General features: G+C 44.6%; 1 protein-coding gene across 1 annotated transcript in view; it reads right to left on the reverse strand.

Moving 5' to 3' along the window:
- The window catches only part of KIF5C (kinesin family member 5C), a 153,135-nt gene extending 134,276 nt beyond the window's left edge, over window positions 1-18,859 (reverse strand). The window contains exon 1 of the mRNA XM_003278698.4: window positions 18,328-18,859. Within this exon, the coding sequence (XP_003278746.3) occupies window positions 18,328-18,453 (126 nt within the window). The 5' untranslated portion in view covers window positions 18,454-18,859. The remainder of the gene's footprint in view (window positions 1-18,327) is intronic.
- Between the last annotated feature and the right edge of the window lie 393 nt (window positions 18,860-19,252).

Here is a 19,252-nt window from a genome sequence, read left to right on the forward strand (position 1 = left end):
CAAAAGGCTAAAGGGAACACAGTGTGGAGGGGTTTGCTGAATCACAGAAACCAGGTTGGGGAGTTCAAACTTATTTTAGTGAGCAAAAGAAAAGCCTTACATGTTTTTGAGCAGAGAATTGGCATAATCTGAGTGGCACTTCGGAAAGAAGAGTTTAGCAACAGTGTTCAAAAGAGACCAAAGAGTAGAAAGGAAACAGGGAATTGTATTCCAAGACTATTGCAATTCAAGCAAGAGCCAGTCAAGGTCTTCAGGACCCATTTATGATTAAAAACAAAACAAGCTAGGTATAGACTGTACTTTCTTACCTTGACAATAAATATCTACTAAAAACGTAAAGCAAACCTTGTTTTAAGATCAAGAACAAGAAAGGATTCTAAGTATCACTGGTTTTATTTTAAACTGTCCTGCAGGTCCAATCCAATGCAATAAGATAAGAAAAAAAAAGTCTACATCTGGAAAGAAGAAAACAAAACTGTCATTATTTGAAGAAGATAAAATTATCTTCATGATGTATCTTTCAAAATCTACTGAAAATTTTTTAGAAGACAGTTTAGCAGTGTGGCTGAATGAGCAGATGGACTTAGAAATCTAAGAAGCAGACATAAATCTCTCCATTTTTAAGACAGAGAAGAATAGAGATTAAATAAAGGTTTTTACAAGAAAAGCATCATAATCCTTTCTCTGTGGACAGGTCCATGTGGATTAATAGTACATCTAAACATTCATAAGTGTAGCCTAAGAGGTTTCCAAGTAAATGTGCCACACCCTGAGAGGAATGGCACTGCATTCTATGGAAGGTCCTAAACAGCCTTTCAGATGGAAATCACAGCATGACAAAGAAGCCAGTTCGGACTTCATACATAATTTGAGATCAATGCAAGGACAAGCAACAGAGATGGAAAAAATTCTTCCACTTTTAAGTATAGCCCACGTTTACAGCTCTCTTCTCCTATAGTTGTTCCCAAACTTATGTCTCAGTCTAATAGGTTGCTAATGGGAACAACAAAGCTAGGTATGCTTATTCCATTTACTGCAGGATTGCTGATTCAAAGAGGAAGCCTCCAAGAGGCAGAGAATGAGAGCAACACTTATCACATTTGATTGACATCAAATCCTTTTATCAGGTAATATCTCAAAGAACTAGTGCCTCGGAGAAATTCTAGTTTAGAAAATGCTGTGCACTCAAACATTCTCAATTCCTGGTATGAACCAAAATTTAGGTGCAACATAGCAAATGGTTAAAAGCAAGGATGCTGGAGCCCGCTATGTGGGATCCACAACTTACTCTTCTTTGACCTTCAGCAACTTGCTTAACCTCTCTATGCCCAAGTTTCCTCATTTGCAGAATGGCAAGAGGGAAAATGACAAGAGCAGTTACCTCACAGGGTCATACTGAAGATTAAAATGAATGATGCAGTGGCTCACGCCTATAATCCCAGCACTTTGGGAGGCCAAGGGGGATGGATCACCTGAGATCAGGAATTTGAGACCAGCCTGACCAACATGGTGAAACCCCACCTCTACTAAAAATACAAAAATTAGCCAGGTGTGGTGGTGCATGCCTGTAATCCCAGCTACCTGGGAGGCTGAGGCAGGAAAATCGCTTGAACCTGGGAGGTGGAGGTTGCAGTGAGCAGAGATCATGCCATTGCACTCCAGCCTAGGCAGCAAGAGTGAGACTCTGTCTCAAAAAAACAAAAAATAAATAAAAAATAAAAATAAAATGAATGATTTCATGTATGTAAAGCACTTATTTAAGTGTTGTCAGTACACTGTTAGAATTACAATATTTCACAAGCGAGGAAGAATACGACTTTGTTGGTGTAAGAAGAAAATTGCTCTGCATGAAATAGGTCCATAAAGGTCTGTGAGAAGAGCAGTAATACATACATTGTCTGCAGTTCTGCTAATCAAGACATTCAATTAATTGATATTTATAGTGGAAACATTAATGCCTAGATTTGTGTTTGGTTTGAGGTGAGATGAATAGGAAAAAAAATAATAAAAAAGGAAGCAATCCTTAGCCTTAAAAAGGTTGGGGGATTTTCTCTAAATATGGTCCTCCTAAGTACCCAGGTTGAAAAGCACCTTTTCTCCAACCTTCCATATCCACTTTCCTGAATAAATTACATCTTCTGGAAGGAAATTTAGTGCCAAAGGAATTCTGCCAATATTAAGCCATTTATAGGATTGTTTTCTACCACCTCTTCCCTCAAAATGATAAGCAAGTTCAACAGACATGAAACTACTACTGTACACTCAGGAGCCTTTGAAATATGCAATATCCCAAATGGGACAGTTCTTACCCACAATGCAAAATTCTTCCAGAGAACATCTATATCAACAGAAAAATGCCTTAAATTACTTTATTATACTTTACTTTTAGTGGCTTAATTTATGCATACTTCATGGTATGTCAATTCCTTGAAATCTGGTGATCTATATATATATAATATATATGATAACCAGTAGCCAGAACAATGTCATCCTCCAACTATTAATTAACTAAATAAGATATTCATATATTTATCCTTTTGGATGCTAAGTCAAGAATACATAACAGTTGAAACTCATTTGGGCTACCAGCCATAAAACTGTGAAATGCAAACTTCAACAGTACCCGTCCTCACGGGAACCTAAAAAGGGTTATTTGAGGTCAAAAGACACAATATTTAAGGAGAAATGTCTCATGGGAGTATTTCTGATCCAGCTATAGGATAGAGTGGAATACCAACTCAACTAAATCAAGTTTCAATTCCTGTAGCCCTCTTTCAAGCCCGTCCACATCCAATCCCCTCCTTTCTAGCCACCTTACTGTCTCCTCTATACTGAGGCCTCTCGAAAGTGGCTCACATGCTTCCTTGTTCTTTCTCACACAGTGATCACTGCTCTTTTTTTTTGTTTAGAGTCAGGGTCTTGCTCTGTTGCCCAGGCTGGAATGCAGTGGTGCAATCATAGCTACCTGCAGCCTCCAACTCCTAGGCTCAAGTGATCTTCCTGCTTCAGCCTCCCAAGTAGCTGGCACTACAGGTACGCATGACCATACCTGGCTAATTTTTAAAAATATTCTGTAGAGGCAGGGTCTTGCTATGTTTCCCAGGCTGGAACAGTGATCATCTTGAATACCTTTTCTCCCCTGTAGAAACTGTTATTCCATCTTTCCTTTTCTCTTTATGCCTTGTGTGTTCTTTAAGTTGTATGCAAAAAGTATCTCTATTTAAACATTTTTAAAAGTTATTGTTTATAGCTTATAAATAGGTATAACAGCAGTGAGGTAAATTTTTCACAAACCAGTTAGTTTCTGAAGTAATGGTACTCAACATGATAGTTAAGGCACCAAAAAGGACCTCTGTATTTGAGTGACTAAACCTACGCAATAAAGAGCAGCATTTTGTACTCAAAATTTTATAGAAAAGGAAACATGTCATGTCTTCTAAATTAAGATAGCAAACGCACCCAGAAAGGGGGCCCACAGCATTCCTTTCCTCTCTTTTTCCACCCTAATTTCCTCCTCATATTACTTTTCCTTTTGTTTACTTTACTCAGGTTCTCCTGTCCCGGCCCCCGGGCTTGCCAGTGATGCCCAGAGGATGATGTGCCTGGTGGCTGAGCTCTTCCAGAACTAAAGACGTGCGGATCCCTGAGTATCCATAACCATCAAAGCATGAAGTAATGCCTTGTAAGTGGTGTCACCACACCTCCCAGAAGAAGGATGGATTCCTACCAGAAGCAGTCAAACATAGTGCCAGATCATCTAAGTGAAACGGATCCCCATGGGTGCTGCTATTGGGATACCAAAGGTCTGAAGCTCATCCAGTGCAATAGCAGAAATAATTACATCTGTGAGCATGTGAGAAGAGCCCTGAGTTAGTCCCAAGTGGAAATCACCATCTCCAACCAATTCCTCCACCAGTTGATGGATGTTGGGGAGTGGGGTACAGCAACCCCTCCAAGTCCTTCCTCCCTCTATATAGCCCAGGAGACTCCCTTCCCACCAGCCTGGCCCCCAGAGTGCTGACTGGCAACAATATTCCAAGTTAAAATAGTTTGCTAAATAGTTATACAATTAGTTTACAATTCATATATATCAGAGGAAAAGACAGGGAAAAAATTGCTAAGATACATGAATCCCAGACCATTGCTCTCCAAATCTTTTCAAATGATTCATCTCCTTTATTTCAAAAATGAATTAACCACCATATGGGACACTCATACATTCCTGATGGTTGTAGGGATTAGTAGACCCTGTATGGAAAGCAATAGGATAATATTTCATAGGATCAAATTAAAATGTTCACAGCATTGGTTCCAGGAAATCGGCTTCTGGAGAATTTATCCTCCAGAAGTAATTCAACAAAAGAACACAGCTCTGTGCATGCAGATGCTCATTAGCCCATCACCTAGAGTAAAGGAAAGCCGAGATCCCAATGAACAAAGCACCAACCAAAAGAAGAAAGGAGGATAGAAAAAATAAAATGGAAGATGTAGGGTGGGGAGATTAGGGCTGCATTTGGTGCTTGCTTTCATGTTACCATCATAGCGTTTTTGCCATTTATTTACGAAGGAGGAAAAAAATCAATTTTGTGCCAACCCAGACAACAGAGACCTGAGTGGGGGTTGGGAAGAGAGATTTTTCAGCACAGAATCAGACTCCTTCTCCAAAGAGCTGTGTGGCCTTCACCTGCAAGGCGACCTCTTCCACAAGCAGAGGCCAGGACAAAAAGAGGCACCTGTGAGCGACAAAGGCGGTTTCCTTGGTTTCTCTCACGGCGCCAAGCGGAGTGGCCGCCTCCCACCACAGGGCCCCCTAATGGGCGCTTTTGTCCCGCGGGGCGGAAGGACCTCATTAGAAGGCGCTGGTGCTAAAGCGAAATGCATTTCCAGAACAGGAGGTTTCATCATTCCTAGCGTTAGCGACAGAATGGTGACAGAAGGTAAGTGGCAGATTTGCATCACCGCGTCGCTCCTCGCCTGGAAATTGGAAACAGGCCGCCCGCAGAGGCGACCCCAGAGGAGCCGCGAGCCTGGAGCGCCTTCCCGGGGCCGGCGACTGGGGGCCCCTTCCGGGTGAGCCAGGCACCAGGGCGGCAGGCAGCATGCCACCTCTCAGAGACCAGGCGCCCGTGTCGCCTCTGGGGGTTCTCAATGTCACCCACTACGAACGCATCTCAAACCCGCTGCTGCAAATGGCTTGCGCGTACTTAATTGCTGCGGTGCTCAGCGGGGACCCGCGGGGTCGTAGCCCTTGCTGCGCGGGGAAGGGGTAGTGACAGGGGCGGGGAGGGGCCAGCCTCCAGCACACATTCTTTTTCGCATCTTTCCTCAACAACATTCAAAACGCAAACATGTAAAGCGGCTACGGAGAAGTGCAAAGTAACCGAAGCGGACTACTAGCGTGGGGAGGGCGGGAAGCGGGTGTAGGGTGAAAAACTACCTACTGGGTACTATAGTCCCTGCCTGGGTGCAAGATACCCAAGTAACAAACCTGCACATGTACCCCCTCCATCGAAAATGGAAGTTGAATTTAAAAAAAGAAAAAAAAGCAAATTTTACATTTTCTAAGCAGATTTCCTACCCCAGCTTCAAAGTAAGAATCAAATTGTCCCTCTGCCTGAGGTTTCCCTGAACAGAATCGAATGTGCTTTCTCTGTTTGGCTCCACCTATGTCTTCTTTCCACTTGTATTTGGGCACTGATACCAAGCGATTTTTTTAAATTTGCTTTCCCCCAATTGGACTTAGGTTATTGATAGCAGGGATCTTGTCCTACTTATCATAGTAAATCCATGATGCTTACTACTGAGCTTAGCACACAGTAGACTCTACACATATCAAAGTGAAACTGAAATAAAGGCAAAAAAAAAAAAAAATCAGAATATCACATCTAAATGTTACAGCTGTGCTGTCCAAGAGAAATGCAATGCCAACCACAAATGTGAGCCACACATATAATTTTAAATTTTCTAGCAGCCTCATTAAAAGAAGTACAAAGAAAGAGGTGAAATTCATCTTATTAATAACTTACTTAACCTAACATATCCAAAATACTATCATTTCAACATGTAATGAATATTTTTAAATACTAGTAAAATATTTTACTTTTTGTGTACTAAGTCTTTGAAATTTGATGGCTATTTTATACCTACTGCTTATCCCAATTTGACTACCTACATTACAGGTGCCCAGTAATCATGTGCAGCTACCATTTGGCCAGTGCAATGTTACTAAGGAAGTAGCTATCAAACAGGTGTATATTTTCCCCCTTTCAAACTCTTGGATAAATGTCTAGACCAGAAAATATTGTTTCAAATAGATCCTCAAGCCAGTCTTTACCAAGAGCCATATTTATTAAGAAAATTTTAACAAACACTTGAGCAAGCAAGTGCTGTTACTCTAGGATATATCCTAGGGGAGTCTGGGTGTTTTTTCTCCCACTTGTTTGAACAGATAATTAGCAGGTTGTGTTTTTTAGTGAAGTAATTAATTATTCTGGAACAGCTAACTACTTCCTTCCCTTCTAAAGTCTACTTTACAACAAATATCATATAAACAAACAATTAGTAGTTAGAGGGATTTGATGCTATCATGATGACATTAGTACCAGGGACCCAGTGCCAGAAGCCTCCCCTAACAGCCTCTTCCAAGCTGGGTGGGCAAGTCTGATCTACACAAGAACAGTGATACTCCAGGTATCCAAGCACCACCTAGGTAGGTCACCCACACCTATCATCCCAATACGGAACCTGGCCAAAGACCCAAGTGAGGAGGCTTATGTGGAGTCTTCCCATTTCCTTACCTCCCCACCCAACATCCTGCAGCCTAACCTATTCTAAACCTTAAGACCAGCCTAGTTGGGCCTGAATCTATGGAGCCAGCTGAACTTATCCCCTCAGCAGCATTCAGAGAGGAGAGCAAGAAGTCGGCCCTGGAAGCCATCCCAGGAAACCAGACCCTACAGAGGTCAGCCTGTCACAGAGGGCAGATGCAGGAAGGAACTGACAGCCTCACTTGGGATCCTGCCCGCCAGGAACCAGGACTGGGAGAGGTTTGGATACTGACCAGATTGGCATTTGTCCCTGTCTATGAGGCAAGAGGTGGCTGTGAAAGGGGAACAGAAGTCCCTTCCCCCATGACCATCCAAAGTTTGTAATATCGATGGAGTTGTTACGTGCCCAGATTCCCAGGTGAAAATCAATAATCTCTCAGGAGTGAGGTGCCAGACAGGTCGTTCAGAGAAAAACTATGATATAACCTCCTCAGAGAATTGAAGCCGACTGCTTTGGCAAAATAAGGCAAAATAAGACCTGGAAATGGGAGAGACCACTAAAAGAGGAAGCCTGACAAAGGAAGAGTCCCACCATGTGTCAGTACAGAATTGTGTAACAAACATCTTCAAATAAAATGCTTCTAAAATACTATGAGTGATCTGCAGCTCTTAAGAACATACCCTGCAGCCAAAGATGCTAAAGGCATAAATCACCGGGGTTTGTTTTTTATTTGCACTTTTCCTCCAACTCCATCTCCCTTCAAAAGTTTTTCTTTAATGAGAAGAGGAATATGAAACATAAAAAGAGAACTACGAACCTTTTTCATTAAAGTACTGTGTTGCGCTGAATTCTGCTCTCACCTATATGCTTTCTCTTCAGCCCTGTGGACGTATTTTCCAGCGTTCAGTTCATATCAAGGATGGGTATGCACTGGCGGAAGAGGTGATATGCAATACACCTAGACACACTTAAGAGGACTGCTCCAAATGCAGTTGATGGCGATCTAATAAGCGAGGGTTCTGAAGACAAATGAGACGCATTTGCCTGTTTCCCTGACGCTTACACAAGCTAAGGCAAGGTGAAGCAGCAGCAGGGAGAAGGCCACAGAGCAGGAAGCTCTTTAAATAGCTTTCCAGGTGACCCTGACACACTGGCACTGGTGGATTACAAAGGATAATTGGGATATGACCGGGCCAGGCACGGTGGCTCACGCCTATAATCCTAGCACTTTGGGAGGCCAAGGCAGACGGATTGCTTGAGCTCAAGAGTTTGAATCCAGCCTGGGCAACATGGCGACACCCCGTCTCTACTAAAATACAAAAAATTAGTAAAGCGTGATGGCACGCACCTGTAATCCCAGCTACTAGGGAGGCTGAGACAGGAGAATTGCTTGAACCTGGGAGGCGGAGGTTGCAGTGAGCCAAGATCGTGCCATTGCACTCCAGCCTGGGAGACAGAGCGAGAATCCATCTCAAAAAAAAATTGGGACATGGCCATTGTGAGGGGGGATAGGCTGGGAATCTTGGTTAGCCCTGATGGCCCCGTGTGTGCTTCTACCACCACACCTGACTCTACACTAGACAAGTCTATCAGGGCAAAAGGCTCCTCTTGTTTCAAGGTCAACATGTATGAGCATGTCTTTCTCCTCGCTGGAAATTAACAGTACCTAGTCTTCTGATTTGAGCAAACCAACTGCAAGAAGAAAAGTAGAACTGCCTGGGTATTTGATAGTAGGAATTACTGTTAATATTTTATGTGTGATAGTGTTGTTGTGGTTATGTTAAAAATAAAGAGATACATATTGAAGTTTGTGGATCAACAGATATGAGATGTTAAGATTTCGCTTTAAAGCAATCTAGTGAGGTTGGGGAGAAAGGTTAGGAGAGTATACAAAAAATAAGATTGGCCATTTGCTGATCATGGTTAAAACTGGTTGGTAAGTACATTTTGTTATTCTTTCTACTTTGGTATATGTTTGAAATTTTATATAATAAGTTTTCTAAAAGAGTCTAGGAATCAAGGGGGGAGAGAAAAAGCAGTCCTGTCTAAGGCTTCTCTGAGGGGGCTGTTTTTTCCCTTTCTCAGCTTACCATTGCCCAGAAGATATCACAGGCCATTCAATGTGAGCGCCAAAAAGAAAGGGTATATCCATCCTATTTTTCTCTAAGACTACAATCTTGGGCTCTGTCTCTGTCTGCCTCCAGAGAGAGATTTAGCTTTTGATCACCTCCAACAAACAACATCCTTTAGGATATTGAAACTGACAAGAGACAGCCTACAAAATCCTATGGTTTACATTAAAAGTCTGAAGGCATTGCCATGTTCCGGATCTGGGGGTTAACAGTGCATGACAAAGCACATACCCTCGGTAAGAATTTAATTTAGCTCGAATATGAAGGGATGCTTTATGAGACAAACTGGCAGCAGTTCTATGGGGTGAGCAGAGAAGTGAGACTATAAAACAGAAGACAATTTGCTATTTCTAAATTGCTCCCTCTCAAAAACTGTGCTGGGTGTCTTAAAATCATCTTGTATATCCTCTTACCCAGTAATCTCAATTCTAGGAATGTATTCTAACAAAATAATTGGGCAAGTCCACAAGGAGGTATGTGGACCACTGTTTATATCATGCCTTTGTTTATAATAGGGAAAAAAAACAAACAGAAAAACAAAGGTCCATCAGTAGGAAATAAAGTATTGATTAGGCATATAATGAAATTATATGCAACTTTTAAAATGCTGAAAAAGTATAGTACATTAGACTTCAGACATCAGCATTTAGTTTAGTATACTATACTATTAAGTAAAAAAGAGTTTTAAAATAGATTTTATAAAATATCTTTGTTTTAAAACAAAGTGTGTTGTAAGAATAGAAAAGAACTGGAATATACAATAAAATGTTAATTGTTGTGTTTTCTGGTTAGTAAAATTAAATGTAATTTTTTTGTTTTTTTTTTTTGAGACAGAGTCTCGTTCTTTCGCCCAGGCTGGAATGCAGTGGCGAGATCTCAGCTCACTGCAAGCTCCGCTTCCCAGGTTCATGCCATTCTCCTGCCACAGCCTCCCAAGTAGCTGGGACTACAGGCGCCCGCCACCATGCCCGGCTAATTTTTTGTATTTTTAGTAGAGACAGGGTTTCACCATGTTAGCCAGGATGGTCTTGATCTCCTGACCTCGTGATCCACCCGCCTCGGCCTCTCAAAGTGCTGGGATTACAGGTGTGAGCCACTGCGCCTGGCCAAAATGCAATTTTTACCTTCTTTATGATGTTTTGCATGGTCTAAATTTTCTTCACTGAGCAGGCAACATATTGGGAACCCCACATATACAAAAAGACGCTATTTATTTTAAGACAATAATAACAAAACCATAAAGATGTCTAAAGAAGGAAAGAAAAATTGCCAGAGCTGGACAGAGGTCAAAGTGACAATCCAAGCAAATAACCCCAAACTCTAACAGCCAAGGAGGGTCAGCACCCTTTCATGTTTTTCAAAAGACGTCTTATACTGAGCAACTACTCTGTTCTAGGCCTTGTTCCAGGCCTTGGAGACGGAAATAAATGGGACACAATTTCCTGCCCTCAAGGTTTTCAGCCTAATTGGAGGAAAGGACAGATTTACCAAATAAATGAAATGCTCTACTGGGGAAGGGCAAAGTACAGTGATGCTTAGGGGGAAGGGGCTGATTCCACCTGGCTGGCAGAAGTGGGAGAGAGGGGCTGATCAGAAAAAGCGTCAGAGGAGGTATTGTGGGCTGAGAGTCTAAAGGCGAATGGATGCCCTTCCAAAGCTCACAGGCCATGCAGGGGAGCTTTGAGGATAGTCTCCCCAGGCATTTGGGTTGATGTGAGCAGCTGAGGGAAAAGGGATGGGCACTGAGCAGCCTAATCTTCTTGAGGGGCAACAGAAGCACAGATGAAATATGGGGTGAGGGGTAAGGCTAGGGAGTAGGCAGGCCCGCAGTATGGAGGGCCTGGAATGCCCCTACTGAAGCATGTGGTTTCCAACCTGAGGGCACAGGGGAACCTCTGAAGGGTCTGTACCTTCCCAAGATTAATCAGCCGGACAACAGTGTAGAGAACTAAGCACTACTGGGCCTTATCTGGATGCCTGCCGTGGACTAGCCACTGGGCTTAGCACACAACGGCCCTAGACAGTGGAGAGTGTTGTTATCTCTATTTTACAGGTGAGAAAACTGGAACTCAGCGTGGTTTAGGAATTTGCCCAAGTTCTCACAGATAAGAAGTGGCAGAGCTCAGAGCTCAGAGCTCAGAGTTCATCCTGGCTATCTGACTCACCCTCAGGTTCGGTGCTGTGAAGACACTATGATGAATCTAAAATAGTTTTCTCCCGAGTTCTCTATGATATTTACAAACAACCTCAAACTCAACGACTCAATTCCTACTAAAAGGAACTTGGTTGACGTGCAGCAAATGGGTTATGGGGAGAGCTTTCTCAGCCACAAAATTAGAACTTTATGAAAAAAAACCTGAGAGAAAGAAAGGTGAGACTGGATCTGTCAAGGGGCTTTTTTTTTTTTTTTTTTTAACTCAAGGGAAACCATTAGGGAGTAGGCAATTTGTTTTTGCTTTTTTTACATAAGTAGACACAGGTGGGAAACCTGAGGTAAGGACTAGAGGGAAATCAAAGGTAGGGGGAGGTTTCCAACTGTGAATGGGAAGAAGAGCTGAGAATGGAAAACATCATTAAATAGGGGAGTCGGGCCAGACAAGCACAGGTGAGGCAGAGGGAAGTCTCCAGTGATACCCAAGTTATTTACAGAAATGCAGAAGTTGGCATTTATGGAGTCTTGATTTCAGGCAGGGAAAGGGGGAGAAAAAAACCTTCAGTCAAGATACATTTACTAAGCAACTACACAACTACAGTAAAGGAGACAAAAATTTAATTAAAAAAAAGAAAAAGCTACATGGGAAGATATACACACGCACACACACACACAAACATCTTATGCATGATGACAAAGGAACAGCTAATGTAGTCTAGAGCTAAATGAAACATTAGCTTTGCCTTCAAGGATAGTTAGAAATACCAGAAATAGATGAAAACAGTGGGGATTCCAACCAGGAGAATGGGGTGAACAAATGCCTAAGAAATGGGAATGCAGGAAGGGTTTTCAGGGGCTAGCCAGAAGAGGGCACTAATTTGTGGGGCCAAAGCTAATGTTGACATGAGGAAGGTCACCAAGGGAATAGGAGACATAGGAGGTAATCAGCGCCTATTGAGCATTTTCTCTCTGCCAGACGCTGTCTCACCACTTTATTTCGTCCAAATGACCCTGTGAAGTAAGTAATTATTATCTGCACTTTCAATACGAGAAAACTCATGCCCAGGAAAGCTCAGCAACTTGAAAAAAAAAAACTAGGTTTTTTTTTTAGCTGGCAAATCTACACTCGGTTTTGTCTCTCTTCCTGCTACCTCTACCCACCCCATTCACTGACTGTGTGCCTACTGTGAATAGTGAGTGGCCTCAGTGACACACGCCAGATTACAGCTCTCTATGATGTTGACTCAGTCCATGATTTCACAGGGTACATGTGAAGGAAACCACTAACCCATTTCAGGTGATATAAACATCTCTGAATTTAGGGCACAGAGGAATGAAGAACTGATACATCCTGACACTACTAGACTAGAATGCACTTAGACAAAGTGACTAAATAAACTTACTTTGGTTTAAAATGTTACTGCTTTTAGATGGAAAAGCAAATTGGTACAACCACTTTAGAAAACAGTTTGGCAGTTTCTTATAGAGTTAACCGTATGGTTACTTTACAACCCAGCAATCCCATTCCTGGATATTTACCCAAGAGAAATAAAAATGTATACTCACACAGAACCTATATACAAAGGTTTATAGCAGCTTTATTCATAATCATACCAAACTGGAAGCAATCCAAATGTCTTTCAACAACTGAATAAACTATGGTATATCCATTCAATGGAATACTAAGCAAACAAAGATGAATTAATGATACACATACATAAATAAATCTCAAGGAATTTTTAACTGAAAGAACCAAGACTCAGAAAGATACTTAATGTATAATTCCATTTTATGACAATCTGTAAAAGGCAAAATTATAGAGAGGAAGACAGATAAGTGGTTGCCAGAGGCATATGGGCTTTTATTTTATTTATGTTTTGGAGTAATAAAACTGTTTTGACTCTTGATAATGGTGGTGTGTGGTAGGCAGAATAATGGCCCCAAAAGACGTCTATACCCTAATCCCTGGAATTTGAGAATATATTGTTACATGGTAAATGGAACTTTACAAAGCAATTTCAGATACAATTAAGGTTGCTCATCAGATGACCTTAAAGGAGGAATATTATCTCAGATTATTCGGGTGGGGAGCTCAGTGTAACCACATGGGTCTTCAAAAGTGGAAAGAGGAAGAAGAATCAGAGACATGCATGCCTGAAAGAGAGGGCCTTGACCTGCTGCTGCCAGCTTTGAAGATGGAGGAAGGGGAGCAAGTAGCTATGACCCGAGAGTGGCCTCTAGAAGCTGAGAATAGCCCCCAGCTACAGTCAGCAAGGAAGTGGGTGCCTCAGTCCTACAACCACAAGAAACTGAAATCTGCCACCAATCTGGTGAGCTAAGAAATGGATCCTTCCCTAGACCCTCCAGAAAAAAAGCATAGCCCTGCCAATATCTTAATTGTGGCTTTATAAGACTCTAAACATCAGCCCACCTGCTGGACTTCTGACCTATAAAAACTGTGACATAAAATAAATGTGTTGTTTTAAGCCTTTTAAGTTTCTAGTAACTTGTTATGGCAGCAACAGAAAACTAATTAATACAAGATAGTTACAGATCTCTATGTATTTGCCCAAAGCATAGAACTATACACCAAAAAAGTGGTATTACTGGCTGGGTGCAGTGGCTCATGTCTGTAATCCCAGCACTTTGGGAGGCCGAGGCAGGTGGATCACCTGAAGTCAGGAGTTCAAGACCAGCCTGGCCAACATGGTGAAACCCCATCTCTACTAAAAGTACAAAAATTCGCTGAGTGTGGTAGCACACGCCTGTAGTCCCAGCTACTTGGGAGGCTGAGGCAGGAGAATTGCTTGAACCCAGGAGGCAGAGGTTGTGATAAGCCAGGGTCACACCACTGCACTCCAGCCTGGGTGACAGAGCAAGACTCAGTCTCAAAGAAAAAAAAAAAAAGTGGTATTACTGCGTGTAAATTTGAAAAAAAAAAAATTGTTTTAATGTTATTGCTTTGGAAGACCATTACTGTGGAAAAAAGAAAAGTTTTAAGGTGTAGCCGTATTTCTTCACTTAATCTCTAAAATCCTAACTCCCCTTCCCCATCCATCCACTGCCAAGAAAGAATCTAAGCTTCTGAAGACTGGGGCCACTTTCCAGCTCAGGGTTTGTGGCTGATGTTTTGCTCTGGCTCTTAGGCCATAACTTATGTTCCCTCAGGAGGAAGCACTCATCTTTAACAAGACCTGCTTTCTCAGGACTGCAAACAAGAGAAAAGCCCAATAAGAGGAAAGTGAAGTGTGCAAGTCCATTTCAAAGAACTTTACTGAGAACTCACCATGTCAGAGAGCTTCCATTAATACAGTTGCTTCAAAACCAATAGGCAGTACCCAAAGTAATGGATGACTCACCAGGACTTTTAGCAGCTAATGGAGTACTCTGAGAAATGCTGTAAATCCAATATTTTTGCTGAAAAATTAATGTGTTACGGGAGGGAGCCTCTTTTCTAATCACTTACCCACCCCCACCCTCTACTTCTAGTTCACCATCAGTGTCTTTAGCTCTTCTAATTTTTGCCAAAGCTGAATGCAGTTCTTTCCCAATTTTCTTATATCATTTTAAGTATTATATATGCCATCTTACCAGGCCCACTCAGAGAAACAGCACTTATCTTTAAAATTATTTTTTAACTACTCCCCACAGCCTACAGCCAATAAAAACTCTGTAAATTATGTTAAATATACCAAAGTAAAGTTTCCAAAATTCACAAAGAGATTGATAAATATTTAGTAAGTGCCTTCTACAGACAAAGCCCTGGGAAGTATAAAGGAGCAAAATATGCACGGTTCTTGTCTCTAAACATGGCTTACAATGTCATTAGACATATGACCAAAGCTAATAATAATCCAAGGCAAAAAAACTTAGGAGATAATACACAAAACAAATGCTATAGGAGTTCAAAGGGGGTAAAGATTGTGGCCGGTGTGGTCAGGGAAAGACAGCTTTGCACAAAGCTGAAAAACTGCAGGAGTAATGGAGAACATTTCTCCCAGTGGGGACATTTTCATAAAAGAGAAATCTAGAAACTCCACCTGTAAAATCTCTTTCTTGGAATATATCTCCATAACAAACAGAACTTTAAGGGAAAAAATGACCCTGGTTTCAAAAACACAAAGAATTTCTGGGATTCTGAATTTGGACTACCAGATAACTCCACCAAAATTCATTCTTTACTTGTCTCTGTTTGAAGGTGACATATTTCTGGATGATCTGGGCTTCTTTGGTCATCCCCAGTCTGTGCCCCTAGAACTAAGGAAGGTTGTGTACATCTCAGACAGTTTTCACTTGCAACTGAGCCATGTCAGCCGGCTCCAATTGAATTGACTTGGGACCATGCTACTCATTGTATATGGCATGATACAGACTGCCAGAACCCTCATTTCCTTTAGTGCCACATTACCAATTAGGAACGGGAAGGATCGTGGCACATGCCAACCCAACTCCCAAACCTTTCAGTATCTGGCAGTCTTCTATTCTGTACATGCACTCACCAAAAGATACGTAAATGAACGTTCATAGCAGCACTAGCCATATTAGCCCCAAACCGGCAACTACCCAAATATCCATCAACAGTCAGTAGACAAATCATGGAATACTACAAAACAATGAGGATGAATTTGACAAGCATAACACTTAATCCCAAGAAACCACACACAAAAGAGAACATACGCTATGGTTTTATGCAACATAAAGTTAAAAAGAAACAAGCAAAACTAACAGCATCAGAAGTCAGAATCGTGGTTACCCTGAAGCAGGGGAAGTTAGGGACTGGAAGGGTCACAAGGGCGATTTCTAGGATCCTGAAATGTCTGTTTCTTAGTCTGTGAGGTGGTTACAGGGAGCATTTACTTTATGAAAAGTCACCAAGCTGTATACTTATGATAACAGTTTTCTATATGAATGCTTCATTTCAATAAAAAGTTTACCTTAGAAAAACTGAAAACTGCTGTATTAAAGGATTATAGTAGGATAAGCAAAACTTACTTTACAGTTGAAAAGCAATGTGTATATTCACATCCACGATTTTTACTTAAACTTCTTCTTTAATATGGTGACTTGGTTTTAATTTATTTAGCCACTAATATATGTATATTTAGATAAGGAAATATATACTCATAGCAATGTCATATTAAAGAAGGATAATTCTAAAATTAGGGATCTCTGCCTTGCATACAGGTCAAGGAAGATTATTTATTACTTCACTTCACTGGTTCTAGGAGAAGAGGAAGAGGAGGAGAAGGGAGAGGGGAGAGGGGAAAGGGGATGGGGGAGGAGGGAGGAGGGGAGAAGAAAAACTTCTTCAGGCTCTTCAAAACCTCTGGGAAAAAAATAGGGTGGCCAGAACATGTTCCAGTACTGCACAATTACTTGTTTAAAAATTGTTACAAGCCAAGGGGCAGGGACTAGATGTCCCCAGTAACTCCCACTCTATCTAAACCACAGCCTGGCTCAGAAAGTAGCAGATCAGGCCGTAGGCAGATCCTGGCTGAGAGCTGTAAACCAAATAAGTCACTATATGCCCCAGGTACTGCCCATGTATATGTCACTAACACTTATCTGCCATTAACTGCAGAATTTCCTTCCTCATCAATAATCGTAGCTTATATCTTCTCTGCAAGTTTAACACTAAACAGAGAGAAAACCCCGCTTTCCTGCCCTCATAGGTCAGCTCGCAGAATGATCGCCCATCCCCACAGCGTTTGGAGGTCAGACTTTCCTGATGACTGTGAAAATGGGGAGGTGGGAAGAGGTCGTCAAGGGAAGCAGCCTTTTAAAGCGAGGTACAGGTTAAAGCCCCGAGGCCAGAGCCTTGCCCAGGCTCCTCTAGCGTGGAGAGCTCCCGCCTTACGGTACAGTTGGCACCTGCTGGTCCCCAGGGCCCTTCGCTGGGACTGCTGGGACTGCGGCAGACAACCTTGGCAAAGATGCTGGGGACCGCCTGGGCTGGAAAACGCCTGGAAAGGCCAGGCGGACTCCTGCAATACCCTCGGTAAACTGTCACCTGTCAATCACTTGACCTAAATACACCAGCCACTGGAGGAAGGGGAGGAGGGGGTTAGTCAGAGCATGCTCAGTGATCAGGATGACATCACTTAATCAATGCTGGGGACGGGAAGGCTGCATCAGCAGCCTGGAGCAGGCTGCCAGGAACGTGTCAGCGGGGACCGGGAGGCTCCCATTAACTCGGTCCCTCCCCACGCGGCTCGCATACAAAGGGGGCACCATCAGCCACACACGCTACGGACAGCGGGCGGGGAAGGGGCGGGGGACCGGGCTGGTGTATTTCCTCTGACAGATTCCTTTAAGAACTAAAATCCATTGGTGTTCCCTCCCCCCACCAGCAGCCCCAGCTGCAGAGAGCGAGCTAAGTAGGGGGAGGGGGTCGGGGAGAAAAGGTGGGGAAGGGAGATAGAGAGGGAGGGGGGTCTGAGCCGCACAAAGTAACTTCTGCTCTTGGCACAGAGGGCTATCTGGCTGCGCTCTGAGCCCCCTCGCCCCACAGATGTGGATGGACACAGCCTCCTCTCCACCCAGCGTGAGGCGCATCAGAGGGTCTGCAGACACGGGAGGGAGGTCATCCCAGAGGGGAGGGATCAAGCCGGGACTCCACATCCAGGGCAGCCAGGCGTGAGAGGAAGCGGGAGACACACCAGGTCTCCAGGGGACACCGAGGCCACCAGTACTCCCCCAACCCTCCGCCTTCCGCGCGCCGAGCAAGGTGAAACACCGCGGGGAGCCGCGTCTACACTGCCGCGGGAGCTCCGAGAAGCGGCTAGAAATTTTCCTGTACCGCTTTTTCTTTCTTTTTTGCTAAGGTCGTGAGAAGAAGAGGCAAGGCTTTTGGTAAATCGAATTGATTGATGCCCAGAAGCATTTGCGGGTTGCAGAGCTCACACTTTAAAGGGGGCCTGGGCACCCGGCTTGAGGGTCACCCGAATACACTACCCACGCGGCGAGGCGAACGTGGGGAACAATGGGCTCACCCGGGCCCCCACCCGGCGAACAATGGCGGCGCCGAGCCCGTCCTCGCCCCCCACCCCCACCCCCGCCACCCACGCCCGGCCCGCCGCTCCCGACCGCCTCTCCACCCGCCCGGGAGGGAACCATAGGGCTGGGGGCGAGGGGTCTCTGGTCAGGTCCACCCGAGGGGCCAGCCCCGCGGGAATGTCCGAGGGGGCGGCCTAAACACCTCCGCTGCGTCTGGGGCGTCGGGGCGCCGAGCCGCGGCGCGGAGCGGCAGGGGAGGCAGAAGCCCCAGCCACTTACCCCGATCACCACGGTCTCATCGCCTTTAAATTTGGGGATGAATTTGTCCCCGCGGACGATCTCCGCTTCGTTGAGGGGCCGGAACCGGCACATCACTTTGATGCTGCATTCTGCTGGATCCGCCATCTCGGCCGGCGGTAGGGACGGGGCGCGGGGATGGGTGGGGGGCCGGGGCCGGGAACGACGAGGGAGGAGGCCGCGAGCCGCACCGCCCACAGCTAGGCCGCCTCCTGCAGCCTCCGACGACGCTTCTCAGCAGGTCATCGCGAGCCCGGCCGGCTGGGCAGCCCCGGCCGCTCCGAGCCCGGGAAGGTGGGCAGCTTCTCCGTTCCGGCCCCTCCGGCTGCAGACCGGCCTGCCCTGGCCCTGCCCCGCCCCTGCCCAGCGCCCCCCGGCCCACCTGCCCGCGACCACGCTGCGGGCGGAGGAGGCGATGCGCAGGGAGCGAGCCTCGCCCGGCTCAGACCTCCCGGGCTCCTGCGCGCTCAGCCATCCTGCATCAGCACCAGCGCGCTCTGCCGCCTTGCGACCCGCCCCTCCGCCCCGCCCTCCCCTGGCCCGCCCCGGGACGGTGACGTCACCGTCGAGGTCCGCCAGGCCCCCGCCCGACTCCGAGCGCTGCGCATCCCGGGACTTGTAGTCACTCTGCTTGCCGGGGGGAAGGACAGGATGCGACCTCCAAGAGCCTGCAAGTCCGGTCTGGCTGCCCAAGCCAGGACCAGGATGGAGGTCATATCCAATATTTCCGGTTAAAATCTCTAGATAACTAGGTCTGGATCATCCTGATCCCAAAAGAAAATCACTTGGGAAACAGCTCCCAATAGGCCCTGGGTTTCATTCTTCAACTTCTACCACTAGATAAGGATGGATGTTTGTTCAGAGTTTGGGTTTGATTGGCCTTGGTTTAGGTTGGCGTCTAGTACTA

Source organism: Nomascus leucogenys, chromosome 20, assembly GCF_006542625.1.
Source record: "Nomascus leucogenys isolate Asia chromosome 20, Asia_NLE_v1, whole genome shotgun sequence".
In the NCBI taxonomy this organism is placed as follows: Eukaryota; Metazoa; Chordata; class Mammalia; order Primates; family Hylobatidae; genus Nomascus; species Nomascus leucogenys.